At 60.5% G+C, this 16781-nt stretch overlaps 3 protein-coding genes across 3 annotated transcripts in view; all 3 read right to left on the reverse strand.

Annotated features, from left to right (window-relative positions):
• LOC119098103 (LETM1 domain-containing protein 1-like) overlaps nt 1-585 on the reverse strand; it is a 3402-nt gene extending 2817 nt beyond the window's left edge. Inside the window, exons 1-2 of the mRNA XM_037221030.1 lie at nt 440-585; nt 5-121 (exon numbers count right to left, since the gene is read on the reverse strand). Coding sequence (XP_037076925.1) covers nt 5-121; nt 440-585 — 263 coding nt within the window. The remainder of the gene's footprint in view (nt 1-4; nt 122-439) is intronic.
• A 5575-nt stretch (nt 586-6160) lies between these two features.
• LOC119098104 (zinc finger protein 354A) lies at nt 6161-13419 on the reverse strand. The gene is made up of 5 exons (XM_037221031.1): nt 13398-13419; nt 11368-11545; nt 10267-10367; nt 8818-9015; nt 6161-6372 (listed from the first exon to the last, which is right to left on the reverse strand). Exons 1-5 carry the CDS (start codon nt 13417-13419, stop codon nt 6161-6163), a joined length of 711 nt encoding a protein of 236 aa, XP_037076926.1.
• Nucleotides 13232-16737, reverse strand: LOC119099072 (zinc finger protein 775). Its single transcript, XM_037222127.1, has 3 exons — nt 16507-16737; nt 15972-16022; nt 13232-13933 (listed from the first exon to the last, which is right to left on the reverse strand). Exons 1-3 carry the CDS (start codon nt 16538-16540, stop codon nt 13737-13739), a joined length of 282 nt encoding a protein of 93 aa, XP_037078022.1. The 5' UTR covers nt 16541-16737; the 3' UTR covers nt 13232-13736.
• Nucleotides 16738-16781: the final 44 nt, after the last annotated feature.

Here is a 16781-nt window from a genome sequence, read left to right on the forward strand (position 1 = left end):
ACACGGCACGTAGTCGAAGTCGAGGGCCTGACCGTCGGACACGTTGCAGGCGGGGCCGGCCTCAGTCAGCGTCAGGCCGTTCTGCTCCGGGTGCAGCAGCAGCGCCACGCGCCGGTTCGCGCTGCGCACCGTCGCCGCCGAGAAGCAGGCGTCGTCGGCGTGCCGGCAGTCCGGCCGGCGTGGCAGCGTGAGCGTGACGAAGCCGGCGCGATCGCCACGCGCGCAGCGGACGGCGTCGGGCGTCGCCGTGTCGGCAGCCTCCACCGCCAGCGGCCCCAGCTCGTACATGAGGTCGACATCGGAGCCGACGGCGGTCAGCTGCTCCGAATCGCTGCCGGAGCGGATCACCGCCAGCACGCCGAGCTGGGTCAGCACGGAGCAGCAGGCGGGCGCCTCCGCTTCCGCCTCCGCCGCCGCCGCCGCCGCCGCGGCAGCCCACGCCTCAGCGATGCGCCGCCTGTAGCGCGCTGACGTGCCGTTGGTGAGCGGCGCCACGTAGCCAAACACATTGAATTCGCTGTGGTGCAAGTCGTCCAGTGCCACGTCCAGTAGCACGTGCCGGTGCCGAGGCTCAAGTTTCCGCATCGCTTGCCCGACATCCTCGTACGGAGCTAGGTTACAGTTGAAGGGTACTTCCCAGTCGTCCATCCCGGCACGACTGCTGACCGTGCGCACAGGCTGTCATAACTGCGTGTAACGACGCAGCGGTGTGGTAAAGTTTGGTTCTGGGGCCGAGAAATCCACTCACCCAGGCGTTTCGGTATTGCGTCTTGTTTGATATCGCGGCTGAAAGGAGCCAAGTCTATCAGCTTCTTTATTGGGCTCGAAGTGTTCTGGTGTTCAGAGTTGCCGTGGCTACCGAAGCGGAGGCGAACGGACGGACGACAAACACGAGTCCACGGAGACGATGGCCGGGAGGCCGCCGCGGCCTCAGCCCACTGACTTTCATAAACAGGACCTCCGTGCGACGGCGATCCCCGCCGCCCGACCTTGAAACAGCTGTTGCAGGCGGCCTCCGTCAGGGGCGGCGCAGTAGGGGGACTAAGGGGGCAGTTGCGATGCCCTTCCCGCCCGTAGGCAGGGCAGGGACAGGGGCGCGTTTTTGCCCCCCCCCAAGTTTTTGAAAAGTCACCTTTTCCTGACCGAAAGGAGAAGTGGTCACCCGTTAATTACCAAAATTCAGGCCACGAAAGCCGCATATCTGAGTTAGAGAGTAATACATTTGGACCAGGAGACTCTTCTGCTCCACGAAGCCAGTTTTTCATCATGAGACCACCTTTGTGAACACTAACGCCCATGCTCTGGATCAGGAGGCCCCATGTCGTGTTAAGAAGGCCTTTCCTGGCTCGGAAGACCTCCCGTTCGAGGCTTCCTTCTGGCCTCCTGCCTCCTGTTCTAGGTAAGGAAACACTCTCTAAGTTCAGGACCGCCTTCATGCATCAGATGACCACGATTCCAGATAAGAATACCTTGTTTGTGATAACGAGACCCTTACTGGACGTGGAGGCCCACCTTTGTGAGTCCGAAACATGTTGTTTCTAGATAAGAGGCCCCTCTATGCGTCAAGGTAGTCCCTTTCCTGAAACAGAGCCCTGTTCAAGGATAGCGAGGCCATTTGCTAAATAAGGCGAACGCCCATATTCTTGATATTTCAATTGCTGGCATTATTTACATGGACATGATGCATGTAGCAGTTTCGTAAGAGGGGACACGTGACCTTTCCCTTCGTACCACACTGTGCAGAAGGCTGCGCCCAGCCCCTATTGAGTCTGCTCCATTTGGTCCAGGATGCCCCCCTGGAAAATCTCGCCTATAGCCAAAAATCCGTGACGCCGCCCATGGTCTCCGTCGCGTCCCAATCTATCCGGCTGACGAGCGAGACCAGGCGGCAGGGGCGCAGCCAGGACGCTGGGAGGGGGGGGGGGGGGCACAGAGGCATGTTGTTTCCCTTCGGTCCCAAGGCCTCTGAAGGGCTTTCGATACAGGCGAGCAAGGGACCGACTGGAGGGCCCCGTAGCAGGGGTTTCTGGCCGGCAGGGTCGGGCTCCCCGAATGCCAGCCAGGCGGTCTCCTGCACGGATCAGGGGTCCGTGGGGCAATGACGGCTCCTATACAGGAGTCAGAACCTACCGATATGATACAGTCGGGGCCCGTGTCAGCCTGTGGGCTCACTTCCCAAATAGGGATAAGGCTCGAGGCTAGTGGATGCCAATCAGAGGGCCTCTTGTATTGACCGGGGTCCCTGAGGTAATGAGGGGCCCCGCCCGTGTCAGTCAGGGACCCACAGTACCGAACAGGATATTGTGTGCCGGCAGGCGGCAATGGGCTTCAAGTCGGCCAGAAGACAATTTTTGAACGGAGACAGGAACAGGAGACAGGGACAGGTGCAGGACAGGGGCGAGAAAGGGACCGGACAGGTGAACGGCAGAGGCGGAAAAGGGACGGAATTGGTGCAAGAAGGGGCGGGACAGGGACGAAACAGGAACTGAAGAGGGAGGTGGCAGGGACGGGAGAGGGACGGGACAGGGACTGTGCCCCAAATGCCCGAGGCCCATGTACGTTAATCGGCACCCTCTGAAAATAAAGGGAGGCATGATATATAAACAACAAATTGAAATGGGCCGCAATGTGTTGATGGAAGGGCCTCGCGCTAGTTAGCCACAAAACCAAACCGGGTGTCCTCTGCCATGTTGGCCGTGGGCCCGCTAAACCGCACTGAAGCCCCTGTGCCAATTAGTGTGTGAATAATGGATCTTTGTGCGCCAATGAGGGTACCTGCATGGATCTCGAGCCGGCTGATTATGTCAGGTAGCCTCTTGCTTCGGGAAGGGGACCAGTGTATGATGGGGCCCGCTCGTAGACTTAATTCGCACTCGTCATCGAGCGGGGGTGTCGTTTGGGTCCCAGTGGCGAGGATGACGCCGGGCGTTGCTTGGCCAGACGTTGGTGAGATGAAGGTGTTGTCTGTTAAGGTGCACTGATTGCATTGCTGACCATTTTCCTGCCTTACACGATGCCCACATGCCTGTTTCCACGCATTGCTTCCGGATGAACCCGGATTTTCAGCGTATGTCTGATTTGGTTTAACATTTGATTGCGCTTTTACTCGGAGTGCTTTTAGTGGCCTACGTGGATTCACAATTTTGAATTTGTAGCCGCAATGATCTACTTGAAAAACATACAATGTTCCTGTGGCATGCGGCCCTACACATTAACTAGGATTGTATCCATTTGCATTTTCATTAAAATCAGACGTTGAAGGTTATGACAGAAGCTGACACATAAGCAGGTTTAAGGAAAATGAATGTTCGGGGCATGTTCCTCATTTATTTTTCATGGGATCAACTCACTACACACACCCGTAGCTTGAACAGCATGTGCAAACACAGAACATCATCAGCTGACGCCTCATGGGATGAGTTGATGACCTTTGTCTGTTTCTAACACGCGCCCGGGTGGCCGGTTGGATACCCTTCGCTCAGGTGTGGGTCAATTTGACCCCCTAAGATCTCAGAAACTAACGTAGCCAAGACACCAAATTGACATGGCGTGTTGGCCTCTAAGTGAGCTCAATTCGGTCACAGTTTGAGGCTCCTAGGTTATGACCTTCCGGTCAAATAAGGTCAAACAAGTCAAACTCCAGGTCTTGGTCTCCAAAGTACCCTTGAAACCTAGGTATCTTGTCTAGGGAAAAGTTTATATGCTCATTTATGATCAGTGACCTTTTTGTCCTTTCGAAGGTCTTGTAACCAAATTCACACAAGACTGTTTTGAGTTTTGCATTTAAATAAGCGACAAAGATTACGCTAGGCAGCATGTTCCTAGGAACGAAATATTGACGTGGGTCATCTTAGGTCTGTGACCTATTCGGACCTTCAAGAAGTCCATGGAAGATGTAATGAGGTTCCTGTTACCAAAAAATCGAAATGAGCACCAGAACCTACCGATGCAGCAAACCCCACAGAAGTCAAACAGGCTGGTTTTGACCTTAGTCTGACCTTTACACCCTACCCTCGGTCATAGGAATTTAATAGTTTAATTGTTGTGTTGCCTTAAAAAGTATTTCAGAGATGTATGGCTTCGTCTAGCACTCTGTTCTTGCATCAGATTTAGCGATTCCCTACAAATTGACCTCGCTAAATCCATGGCCTGACTTTGACCTACCGTAGGTCAGCGATCTCACTAATTTCATCTAAAATTTTGATACCAAGCGATTCGCCATTCAATTTTCTACAGCTATGCAAAATTTGGTGCAGCTACACCGCGCCGTTCGGGTACCATTCCGGGAAAATCTTCGGGGGTCAAATTGACCCCACACCCGAGTGCGTGTTGACGTACTATGCACCTTTTGTTCCAACTTTTTAGGGCGACTCATTCGTAAAACTGCGCTAATTTTACTGGAAAACAAAACACGCTTACAAAATGAGAAAATGCGGAAATGTCCAAAATCGTATCAACTCGCCACGGGTCACGGTAGCAACGTCCACTGGGACGAATGTGCGAAGTAAGCAGCCTCACCCAGCGTCTCCATTCTGCCGTGCACCCTCATGCATTGGCACCAGCCTGTCACGTGGTGGCGTCAGCTGACCTCCGTCCAAGGTCGTGACCTCATCGTCCCCGGCCGCGCGCTGCCGGGCCGGGCAGGACCACGGCGTGGGCGCTCAAGGCGTGCGCGCGCAGACTGATCCTGTGCGCGAGCCGGCGGCCGCAGACGGGACAGACAGTCTCGCCGCGGTGCCAGGCGCGGTGCTCGCTCAGTCGCGGCGCGTTGCGCAGCCATCTGCCGCAGCCCGGCTCCGAGCACCGCAGGCCTGCAACAGACGCCGGCCGTCAGTGTGCCGGTCGGCGGGCGTGGCGGCGGTGGCTCGGGCCCGGGCCGGGTCAGGCGGCGCGCCGGCGGCGGCGGCGGCGCTGGGTCATCAGGCTACTAGCGGTAACCCCTCCCGTGCTGTGTCCCGCCTGAAACGTCAAACTCTGCAGGTGGCCTGCTGGAGCGATGCTAGATGGCCAACACTGAAATGGTGCCAAGGTTAATGAAATCAAGAGCGGAACGGTCGTTTATAAGCAGGACTGCAAATGAGCGATCGGCCGCGACAGGCAGAAGGTGCGCTGTAAAATGCTTATGCCGTTACGCACGTTTGAAAGCTTCGTGCCCATTAGGTAAAGCTACACACAGTCCAAAACACGATTCAGAGGGATGTCGATTATGTGGACGCCGTAGCGAATCAAAGGAAACCCGACGGCTCATGATGTGATGCTTATATTGAAACAAACGAAATAATGCACGACACACACCACACACAAAGGTTGATGACGCCATTTTCACCAAGGGCACAACTGGTGAGCTTGTGGTGATATTCTGCGCGCAAAATAGCCATGCATCGTTCACTTCATAAGCCGCAATAAATAGCACGACGCGCATCGCCGCGAAGCCTTTGGGTCAGCGACTGCCGTGGTCACGCTGGCGCTAAGGGGCACGGGCGTACACGAAATCGAACGTCGGCGCTCCCACTACAGAACCCAACGGCCCAACCACTCGGCCGGTACGCGATCACTGAGACGATCTCCGCAGAGAAGGACGAGAATAAGGCTTTCAACGCCACATGACACGCCCAACCCAGAGAGCGCCTCAGCATCGAGAACGTACGAACATCGAGAACGTCGAGCCTGCTCCCAACGGGACCTGCACCAATGTCACCATGGCAATCTCATGGACAGCTCAAGCTGACACTCGATGCATGGGCTACTCGAAGAAAAGGTTGTACAACCGGCGAGATTTCGTACGCGCCGTTTGTCTGACTTCGCCTGAGGAACTGGTCTGTAGAATGAGTGGAATGGACGACAGACAGCGAGTCGGGTGGCGATCAGTGCGAGCACCCGGCCCCACCAGCCGCACATCCGAGCCGACCGGTCCGGGCGGACCAGCCTCAGCGGTCCCCTGTCCGGCGCTGACGGTCCAGCCCCGGCGTCCGCTGTCCGGCGCTGACGGTCCAGCGTCGGCGGTCCCCTGTCCGGCGCTGACGGTCCAGCGTCGGCGGTCCCCTGTCCAGCGCTGACGGTCCAGCCCCGGCGTCCGCTGTCCGGCGCTGACGGTCCAGCCCCGGCGGTCCAGGACTGGCCGTGCCAGCCGCCCGTCACGCACACCGGACCCGCCATCCCGCTAGACCGGCGGCGACGGCCACGGCCCGCGCGGCCGCTTGGGCACCACCACGCTGTGCACCATCAGCAGGTGCTTGTGCAGGTTGTGCTTGCTGGTGAGCACGCGGCTACAGAGATTGCAGCGGGTCTCGCCGCGGTGCCAGGCGCCGTGGTCGCTCAGCCGCGGCCGGCTGGTGAAGCGACGGTCGCAGCCCGGTTCGCGGCACGGAAAGCCTGCAACTGGCCAGCGGCAGCGGTCAGCGGCCTGAAGCTGGTCAGCGGCGGCGGTCAGCGGCCTGAAGCTGGTCAGCGGCGGCGGTCAGCGGCCTGCAACTGGTCAGCGGCGGCGGTCAGCGGCCTGCCACTGGTCAGCGGCGGCGGTCAGCGGCCTGCCACTGGTCAGCGGCGGCGGTCAGCGGCCTGCAACTGGTCAGCGGCGGCGGTCAGCGGCGGCGGTCAGCGGCCTGCAACTGGCCAGCGGCGGCAGTCAGCGCCCTGCAACCGCCCAGCGCCGGCGGCCAGTGGCCTGCAGCTGGACAGCGGCGGCGGTCAGCGGTCAGCAGGCCGGCAGGTTTCGCGGCGGCAGGGACGCCGGCCCGTCATACACCCGACGGTGGCCACCCTCTCACACCCGGGGCCAGGCGGAGAGCGGGTGTGAGTGCGCAGAGGCAGGTGACGTCAGGTCTGAGAACGCCGCCGCCGCACCACAGTCACGCCATGGGGGTCAGAGGACTGGGCTGGGGCATGAAGGCCACGAGCGTGATGGCTAAGTGACATCACAAGGGACAGTCAGTGTGCGGGAGCATGGACGATAATGGATTCGTGTGGACGGAACATCAACGGGCACCCTGCGGTATCCAGAACGTACCACAGACAGCGGAGGACATTCGCAAGCCGACCAGAAGAACAAAGTGGGGTTGCGGAGATGCCTTCTGTCAATCAGCTGGACACTACCATCAGCATGTGCTGAATTAATCCGAATCGAGGCAAATCATTGCACTTAAGAGGCTGCAGTTCTCAGAAAACCTTCCCACCAAGATGGAAACGATGAAAATTTCTCATTTCAGCCGCCACTCTCACTATGCGGTACGTCCTGAGTGATGTGTATACTCAACTCTTCTCGGAAATACCTATGGTTGGGCGCTTACAGCGTAAGGTACGTGAAGGTATTAACCACATATGCTGTTTGCGCGATCGAGCGGATAATAATCAGCGAGACCGCCGCGTAGATCCGGCCGCCCGCTGCAAAGATCCGGCCGCCCACCGCGAAGATCCGGCCGCCCGCCGCGTAGATCCGGCCGCCCGCCGCGAAGATCCGGCCACCTGCCGCTTGCCTGATCAGGCGGCTGAGGCCGAGGACGACGCCAGCTCATCGGTGCTGAAGTGGTGTGGCCGCGACCCTGCTGACAACCCTTGTATCGCTGTCCACCGCTCACTCGAAGGTCAGACGACCGCCCAGACACCCGTGCGTCATCGGGTACGGTGAGTCTATTCCTTGCTCGTAGGAGCCCATGCAGTGGCTGCACGACCAGCGCCACACCAGCCACGCCAGGGCAAGCGCTCTCCCACCCCAAACGTGGCCGGCTAGCAACCGAGATTGACATATTAAGATTCGTGGGTAGAGGAGCAGGGACGGCCCGGGTCCCACTGTTCGCTAACACGTGCCCGGTTAGGGATCAAATTGATCCCTATCGAAGGTTTTTCCAGATCGATTTCCGAGCGGCGCGGCGTAGCCGCGCCAAACTAAAACTAAAATACAGCTAAAAAGTCAGGTCATAGCTGTCAGCGAAGGCCATTTCCAGGAATCGTTCACCCTGGTGAGACAACGGAGTGTCAGACGAAGCCATACATATCTGGAAGAGCTCCGTAAGCAATAAACCAATTGAATCTAGAATCACAACAAATTTCAGTGATCTACCTAGAATGACCCAGGTCAACATTTTGTTTTTAGGAACATACACCTAAAGCAATCACTGACGCTTATTTGAATGACAAAATAGGAGCAGCCTCGTAGGTTTTTGGTCACCTTAACCTTCTAAAGGTAAAAAAGGTCATTGCCCTTAAGTGAACACCACTGGCCTTTTGCTTATAACAAGCATCTGGAGTCAGGGTGGTTGCATGAGGAGATCTGAAGGCATTTTGGACACCAATCTGGAGTTTGACGTTGTTTGACCTTATTTAACCCCAATGGCATGACCCAAGAAAATCAAATTTTAGTCCAAGTAAGTTCACATGTACGCCAACACACTCTGTGCATTCAGTGTGTCTAGCTGACACACTGAAGTCAATAAATGCAACTGCCAGTATCACTGACCGTATATTTCTGTCCCACCATCACTTCAATAACAATGTGTATGAGAACGGCATGTGTCCAGTGGAAACAAGCGAAATGCACCGCCGTGTATGAGTAAACGCTTTAAAAAGCACGACCCGCTGTCTCGCACTGGCTCCATCAGAATGCGCCGGCGTGCTTCGGCTGACGCGTGTCTCGTCACACACTGACGGGTCCGCCGCCAGCCCCGAGCGTCCCTCAAGGCCGCTGGTGTCGGCGCCGACGGCGGCCACCAGGCCTGCCCGGACGGCGGCGCGTCCCGCCAGCTCCGCTGTGGCGCCGGCAGTCGGCCTCTCGTCAGTCGCCTCATCTGATCTCGTCCCGTCAGCGAGGCGGCACTAGCAGGCCATGCATGACGCGCATGTGCCGGCGCAGCTCCACCTTGCGGGAGAGGGTGCGGCCGCACAGGTGGCACGTCGTCTGGCCGCGGTGCACCGTGCGGTGGTGGCTCAGTGACGACCGGTTGCCGAAGGTGCGGCCGCATGTGCGGCACACATGCAGCCGCGCCGCACCGGCCGCCGCCGCCGCACCGCCCCGAGCGCACGCTAAAACAGGAGGAGCGCGTCAGTGGCGGGCTAGCGGCGGCGGAGCGGCGCGGCTGCCGACCGACCGCTACCCAGCCGCCGTGTCAGCGTCCTCCACCGCGAGAAGAGCGCCGGTGGTTCGGAACGCAGAGGTCCGGCGGCTTGGAATAAGGAGGTTTGGTGAATCGAAACACGGAGGTCCGGTGGCTTGGAACATGGAGGTCTGGTGGCTTGGAACACGGAGGCCTAGTGACTTGGAACAAGGTCGGGCGGCTTGGAACACGGAGGTCGGCATTAAATCGTCCGCAACAACTGGATGACCAACGAGCAGCTGGCTGATGTTTAAAAACGATGGCTTTGTTCAGGCTGCTGTAAAGACCCACGTATTCAAAACTATAGCGCCATCCTTGTGACGTAACGAGCTGCCCTAAAGCCTCACCTCGTGGCAGCCGATACACGCCGCAGCACCACGCACACGCAGGCACCATCGGAATTCGTTGGCCCAAATGTGACGTCGGACACATGTACCATCGTCCCCAAACTCTCGCGCATCTCTCGAGAAACAGCCAAGCATGCAGCGAGAGGGCGTTCGGAAGTCGCACCCAGCACAGGGCTGCCGCTGTCGTTTCGAGGTGTGTGCGGGCCACTTTTTAATTGGCACAGCTTGCATTGGCACGTATCAGCCGTCCAGATAGCTAACGGACGCCATTCCTTCGTTGTATTCACGAAAACAAATCACAGTGGTTTGAATTCAGATTTGTGATGAACACCACACCGCCGTTTACCGGCGGTGACAGCATCAGTCAACATCTAAATGTCTGAGTGCATTTCATCATCGTCTAAGCGCATTTCAACGCGCACATGGAGCCCCCAACGATCCACGCAACAGAGGTGATGGCATGTCGAAATGGGAGACCTTGCTTCCAAAAGGGCACAGCGTCGGATCTGACATCGACATGATAAAACCTCACCCAAAATGTTCCAATCACCGTAAGGTTGGCGCAGACTATTCGCAACGGCAAACAAAAGCCTCCACTTAGCCTGCAAGCTCGCCAACGTGGAGAGCCACCCAAACGTCCAAAACATACCCCAGGAAAGCAGCGGGCGGTGTCTCTGAGGGCGCATCTCCCGGCTCGGCCGGCTCTCCCGCCATCTCCGCCCGTGCTTGCGGCTGCATTCAAGCTTCGCTCGGCACCCGACGAACCCCGCGCGGCGCCGGTGGCTGGCGGCCGGCGGCGGCGGCAGCAGGTCACGTGAGCCCGTGCTGCGCGCGCAGGTGGGTGCGCATGTGTTCGCGGCGTGAGAACACCCTCTGGCAGACGGGACAGCGCGTCTCGCCGCGGTGCAGGCCCATGTGGTGCGCCAGGGACGTCCTGCGCGCGAACGTCTTGCCGCAGACCGTGCAGGGGAATGGGCCGGGGCCGGGGCCGGGGCCGCCGCCGCCGCCGCCGCCGGCACCCGACGGCCGGTCGTCCATCCACGACAGGCCGGCGCCGGTCACCGGCACACCGCCTACCGGCAGAGAGGAGCACCACAGCGCGGTCAGGGGCACCGTCGGCGCAGCGCACGGGCGGCGCAGGGCACACCGGCCGGGCCGTCTCGCCATGGTGCCGCCCGCTCCGAGTTGGCGCGGGGTGTCGGCGGTGGCGGCGGCGGGGATCAGCTATGGCCAATCTGTCACCGTGGTGACGGCCGACGGCACCACGAAATGACGCCGACCGTTTCCGAAATGGGAATATAGAGGCGCTGCATGATTGTGGGCATTAGTTTCATAGCCTGAAGACTTTCGCTCACGCCATGCCACTGAGCTTATAATGCTGCCCGGCACCCGGGGACGTTTCCAGGCCAGCGGTCATGATCCTCACGTTCATCCCAGCCACCGGCCGCTATCGGTGAACGCAGGCCGAGCAGAGTAAGCGTGCGCTCTTAGTGGCCGTCCCCCAGACGGCCTCGCGCCGTGCGGCCGGATGGCAGCCGGTGCAACCGGAGACATTGCTTGCGCACAGCACACCGCCACGAGCTGGTCTCCGTGGTTTCCGCCGGTTTTATTTAACTAAATCCCTCCCCCCCCCCCCCCCACCCACGTAAGAAACAGACGCAGACTGCGTCCACGCAGTCGATCCTGCGAAAACGGTCCCGGCGCTGGCGGGGAGACGCGAGGCCGCCTGGACCCAGCGAGCGCCATGACGACTCCACACCCTCACTGGCCAGCAGCGCGCCGGCCTCGGCCTTCTCGTCAGCGGCTCGGTCGCCACGTCGCAGACCGCGAGGGACATCCAGCAACCTCGCCCTCACGCTCACCGCGGCCGCTACCGGAGGCGCGACGGCGGAGGCGGTGGCGGCGGCGGCGGCGGCGGCGGCGGCAGCGCGGACCGCGAGCCGCCGTGGAAGTTGCGCCGGTGCTCGGAGAGGTTGGACAGCGTGCTGAACACGCGGCCGCACAGTTCGCACACGGTGCGGCCCTCGTGAAGCGCCCGGTGGTTGCGCAGCGAGTCGCGGCTCTTGAACGCCTTCTGGCAGACAGCGCAGCGCGCGCCGCCGGCCGAGCTACCTGCGCCACAGCAGAGAGGCCAGGTTAGAGCACGGCGGCGGCGCGCCGCCACACCGCGAGCGACTCGACGCACCGAGTGTTGTGGACCTATCGCCGCACATGTTATACCGTCGCGCTGACTGGCGCACGTGTAGGGGGGAGCGTCACATGCGGCTGGTGCATCAGATCAGACGATGGCAACGATGACTCAATGAATTTGCGATAAGACAACAGACGGCGACCCATCAGATTTTCGACGTAAGTTCCTAACAAATTCTCGGCGGACAATCCTCATCTATGTAGATTGTGGACTGGACTCTCAGCCGACATCCTTATTAGCGCATTTTTTCCCGAAAATCGCCCAGGAAAGGAGCAGGCCGCACGTCGCGCAGTGTTCCGAACACGATATCCTAATAAACCTACACCATCCGTCCCCAGCAGCGACACGGCGCCATGCTATGTGAGAACAAGACATTCTGCAACGTGATAAAGCGTGTGGCGGCCCGCCGCTGGGCACTGGGTGCCGACGCTGGCGGTTCGCCTGCGCCCGCACGGACACTGGGACGGGGCATGAGAGCGCGGTGCCATCTGACCGCTCGCACCTGCCCCAGGGCCTCAGTGCCCGCGGCGCGCCCCGGCGATGAACCCCAACTGCACGGGGCTAACCTCCCGGCGACTGCGGAGCTGGACCAGTCCGTGGAGAACAGATCTGAGCGACGCCGCTGGACGAGCAGTCTAACCACCACCACCGGGCGCGACGTTTGACCACGACCGCTTCTACGTCGATGCCGATGGGCGCTGAATAATACTGTCGCCGTCGTTGACCGCAGCATGACACCATAGCCAACAGCCGGGAGCAGACCATCACTGCTCCCGGCCGCGCCCGCCGTCACCGGGCCGGTGTCGTGGTGACCAGCGTCACGCGTCACGAGCCCGGGACTGGAGCGGGACATACACAGCGGCGGAGTGGCCGCTCAGAGGGGCGCCACGACTCTGGATCCGGTCGGTCAGGGCGCCGAGGCACGCCAGCCAGGCCCCGTGAATATCTGCACATCGACCTCTCCGAGACCGCCGGGGATGCCCCGTCAGGGACCTGGTCCACAGCGGGTCACCTGTCCTCCAATACCCGCCCAGCCGTGGAGTCCAACAACGGACGTTTATTTGGACCATTATGAACAAGGCGATAAAACATAGCGTACATCCATAACAAGCTGCATCCCGAAATAACAGCCATTAACTAAATACAATGGATACGTTTGTTTGGATCATCGTGAGCAGCATGATACATGACAGTGGTTCAATAAGTCGCATCACAAATGGATATCAATGCACAGCTCCAATAACCCTTTCAAAGTAATGACAGCGCCAGCTACTAACCATTTTAGTTTCTGTCAAAGTTGCTGGCAGGCAGCCCGCTCCAAGCGACGCCGATCCCAAAGTATACAAGACCACGACAACTTCAGGCAGCGTGATGTCACTTGACGATTTCCACGGCTCAAAAGATTCCAGCATTCGGCACACTTTGCGGTGGTGTGGTGCAGCCTGGCTGGAACGGTCAGCCGCCAGCGACCGCCGCCCTACCCAGCTCCGGAGGCCCTTCCGGCCACGCACCAAAGGGCCCGGGGCCCTCTGCCGGGCCCGCTGCCAGGCCCCACTCCGCCAGCGCAGCCCCGGGCCACACCACGCGGCGAGGGAGAGCGGACAGCGTCCGAGTTTGCGCGGTGTCCCGGCTCGACCCGTGGGCGGCCGGCCGCTCTGGCTCGCCCCTAGCGCCGCCTCCACCGGCGTCAACCGTCCGGCACCAGCCTCGTGGACAGGACCGCCGGCTCCAGCTCTGGCGGCAGCACCAGCCACGGCCCGCTGACCACAGTACGCCACGCCCGCAGCGAACTCATCTTCACACTGCCCGCTTCCGCGACACCGCCTCCAGCAGCGCGCGCTTCTGGATCGCGCCGCCGCGGCGCTCGCCATCAGTTCACAACCGGCTCGGCTACGTCCAGCCCCACACCGCTCGAGCCCTCGCAGACGCCGCTACCGGCTCCCTTCCGCTGACTGCAGTACAGCCTGCGCTCCAGGACGCCGTTCGGCACGGCTAGCGGTCGCCCGCGGCGGGCCTGCCGCCTCGGAGCGCCTCTAACGCCGTCAGGGATGCTCCGTGGATCTTAGCGCGCCGCCGCGGCCTCGTGACAACTGATGCGCCGCCGCGCGCCGCTCAAGGAGGCGCCAACCGGACGGCGTCGCACGGGTGGCACATGCGCAGGTGCTGCGTGAGGTAGGCGCGCCGGCTGAACACGCGGCCGCAGACTGGGCAGCGCGTGCGGCCCTTGTGCACCTCCTTGTGGAAGCGCAGCGAGTCGGGGTGCCGGAAGACGGCGCCGCACAGGGCGCACACGTGCGCGCCGGCCGCCGCTGCAACAGACACGCGCCGTCCGTCAGCCCGCGAGACCAGCAGGTTCGCGCGCGTCACCGCCCGCCGACAGGCCGACCAAGCGCGCCTCTGCAGAGTCGGCGGACGGAGCCGAGATGCCGACGGAATAAGTCTTTCACAGATTTGGAGGAATAAAACGCTCGATTCCGATTCGACTTATATGTGCATCGCGGCGGCGAAAGCATCCAAATGTACCGACACCAACTCATAGACGTCGATTTCGGGCCAAGGAAAGAGCGTCTACTTTCCTCGATGATCTTCCGGTGATATGCAAACGCAACTAGGTGTACGTAGAACATCATTGATGCCAGTACCAATACATAAAGCACGTTTCTCGCCAACGTGATCCCAATATCGTTCATAGTTCCACGGCCTTGAGCTCGGACCGCCACAACAGACAGAGCAACACTCGCTGGCGAGTGCTTCCCTATACGTGAATTTGCAAGCGTGTGTTGGCTTAGTGGTGGTTAACCCAAGGCCAGCAGCGTTAAGAACGGCTCTCGTAACGCCGCGCTGTAATGACCGCAGTCGTACCACATACGGGATAATCCACGCTGAGCCGGACATTGCCGCGCAACGAATGCTTGGCGATCCAGGTCTGCACACCGCCCACACCAGTCAGCTGCTGGCGCAAGCGGCCGTGGTCGGCGGCGCCGTGAGCTCCCAGCTCCCGGCCCGGCTCAGACCGCTGCGTCCGCGGAAGTAACCAGAGCGCTGCGTCCGCGGAAGTAACCCCGCCGAGTCCCCCACTGCTGCGCGCGCTGTGCCGGTGGCGCCACGCAGTGCAGTGGCCCTCGCCGGCTGGCACGCTCACGGGGCTATTCAGAGCTCGTTAGGGCGTGCGTCTGCTGGGCCACTGGCCACGCAGTTTTCCACACGGGGTGAGCCAACGAATGACCAGCAGGTAGCGGCCAGCGCTGGTCGTGGCGAGCTTGGCAACACTACAAAACGCACCACGCCTCGCGTACACGTGCCACTATCACCGACCCGGCGGCTCCGCGTCCTTGGCGCTGCCTGTGGACCCGACTGCGTGCTGCGGCTGACCTGGCCGGTGCCACGTCCGGCTGGGCCGCCGGCCGTGTGACGCGGGCAGGCCGGCGCGCTGGCTGGCAGCCGGACGCAGGCGGCCTGCTGGCCCCGTCGAGCGCGCGCCGAGCGGGAGCCCGGCGCCCCACTCCAGCCGCGGGTCGCAGCGACCTTCACGCCGAGTAGCGTGCGGCTGACCCGGCCTGCGCTCTGCTGCCTGCACGTACCGGACTTGACAGGGCGGCGCGCGGCGCCCCGACAGCCGCCGCCACTCTCGGCCGGGCCAACGGCGTCGCGGGCACGGTGCCGTCGGCCTCCGGGGCTTGCGGCAAACGGCGCGGCGCGGGCTGGCCACCGAACACAGCCTGGGGCGCACGGGCGCGGACCGAATCTCACCCGACCGCACTCCGCACCGGCCACAGGTTACATGCAGCGAGTACTTCCGGTCAGTTACAAACTGGAGACCACGCTGAACAAGCAGGACACTCGGCATTCAGAGCACCAATGCAGAAAGTGACCGGTGAAACTGGTGGCTTGACCGACAGGGCAAGCCGGTCAAGCCGCGACGATCAGGTGCCGCCCTGGGCGTGTATTTTGACGGATACACATGCCATGCGTGAATTGGGTGCCAGCAGTAAGGCTACCTGGCACATTCGTGTAACGTTCCGACCGTTTTTCCTGGCGAGGGCTTGATCCAAGCCCGGCTGGTCCCGTTACAATGTCAAAGTGGACAAAATGCGCATACAGTCGCAATTTTGTCCTTGCATGAAAAAGATATCATTTGAACGCACAGACGTCCTACAGCCGAGAGACGTCCCCTCGACGCGCTCAAGAGTTCTGGCGCACGTGTTGTCAAATTTCGTTTTCTTTTCCCGAATATTGGCACGGTGCCGGCAGTACCTTTTACAGTACATCCTGTGCTCACGTTCGCACCAGAGCGCCCTCCACAGCCCAGAGCAGCACCTGGCAGTTGAAGCTACGAGACGGACTAACCTTGCGGGGCGCCGTCTTCCGCCACTCCAGCCGCTAACATTTCACTGCCTCCTGAAGAAAGAAGAACGCGGCCCGTCATGCAACACGAATGTGGTTTTCAGGCCGAAAAATTCTGACGCGCGGCACATAGAATATAAGTGGAGGGGTGGGGGGGGGGGGGGAGCACAAATCGCAGCGGAATTAGGGACCGCTGATTTTCCCGATTCGGTTTCCATGTAGACTTGACCATCGACACTATGAGCTGAAAGTTCCTACGTTGAACTAACGATCTTCACTATGCCAGGAGGTGCTGGTTCACAGGCGTTGCACTAGCGCAACAAGAGAGCTGAATGCCTCTTTTTCTTCTACCATGCACCGACACCAGAACCAAACGCTCTACCGTGTTCTCTGCCGTGCTTCTGCGCCGAATTTTGCGCTAGCGACATGCTGCTCAGATTTCGACGGGCATATCGCCCGGAGCTCGACATAGCCCTCGGAGTGATCAGTCTACTGATGCAGACTGGCCAAACCTTCCGAGTGCACGCCCCAGACCCACCTTGGTCTGAGATTCCGCTGAAGAGGCCGGACATGTCGTGAGAGCTCGTCGAGTTGTCCCCGTCGAACTGAGACGCCTCGAACGTTGACACCTGGCCCAGCGTGGCCTCTAAGCTCTCGTCGTCGTCGTCGTCGGCAATGTCTATTTTCTCCACTTTGATGTAGTCGTTGCGGGCGGGCGGCTGGTGCTCCCGGAGCGGCGTCGGCGACTCGGCCGGGTCGGCGGCGGAGGTAGCCGGCAGCGGCGATGGCAGTGGCGGTGGCGGCAGCGGCGGC

The sequence above is a fragment of the Pollicipes pollicipes genome, unplaced genomic scaffold (genome assembly GCF_011947565.3).
Source record: "Pollicipes pollicipes isolate AB1234 unplaced genomic scaffold, Ppol_2.1 Scaffold_4740;HRSCAF=5597_pilon_pilon_pilon, whole genome shotgun sequence".
Classification (NCBI taxonomy): Eukaryota; Metazoa; Arthropoda; class Thecostraca; order Pollicipedomorpha; family Pollicipedidae; genus Pollicipes; species Pollicipes pollicipes.

Bases quoted from the DNA above. Each gene is read 5' to 3' on its own strand.
- LOC119098104 (XM_037221031.1), bottom strand. From the start codon at position 13,419: ATGAGTTCGCTGCGGGCGTGGC. The intron at 11,546-13,397 runs GTACTGTGGTCA...GCTGTGGCGCAG, and splicing joins GAGTTCGCTGCGGGCGTGGC to GTAGCTCGGCCGGCGGCGCG. The intron at 6,373-8,817 runs GCCTGCTAGTGC...GGCCAGTTGCAG, and splicing joins GCACATGCGCGTCATGCATG to GCTTTCCGTGCCGCGAACCG.
- LOC119099072 (XM_037222127.1), bottom strand. From the start codon at position 16,540: ATGTCCGGCCTCTTCAGCGGAATCTCAGACCAAG. The intron at 16,023-16,506 runs GTGGGTCTGGGG...TTCTTTCTTCAG, and splicing joins CAGCGGAATCTCAGACCAAG to GAGGCAGTGAAATGTTAGCG. The intron at 13,934-15,971 runs GTTAGTCCGTCT...TGTCTGTTGCAG, and splicing joins GGAAGACGGCGCCCCGCAAG to CGGCGGCCGGCGCGCACGTG.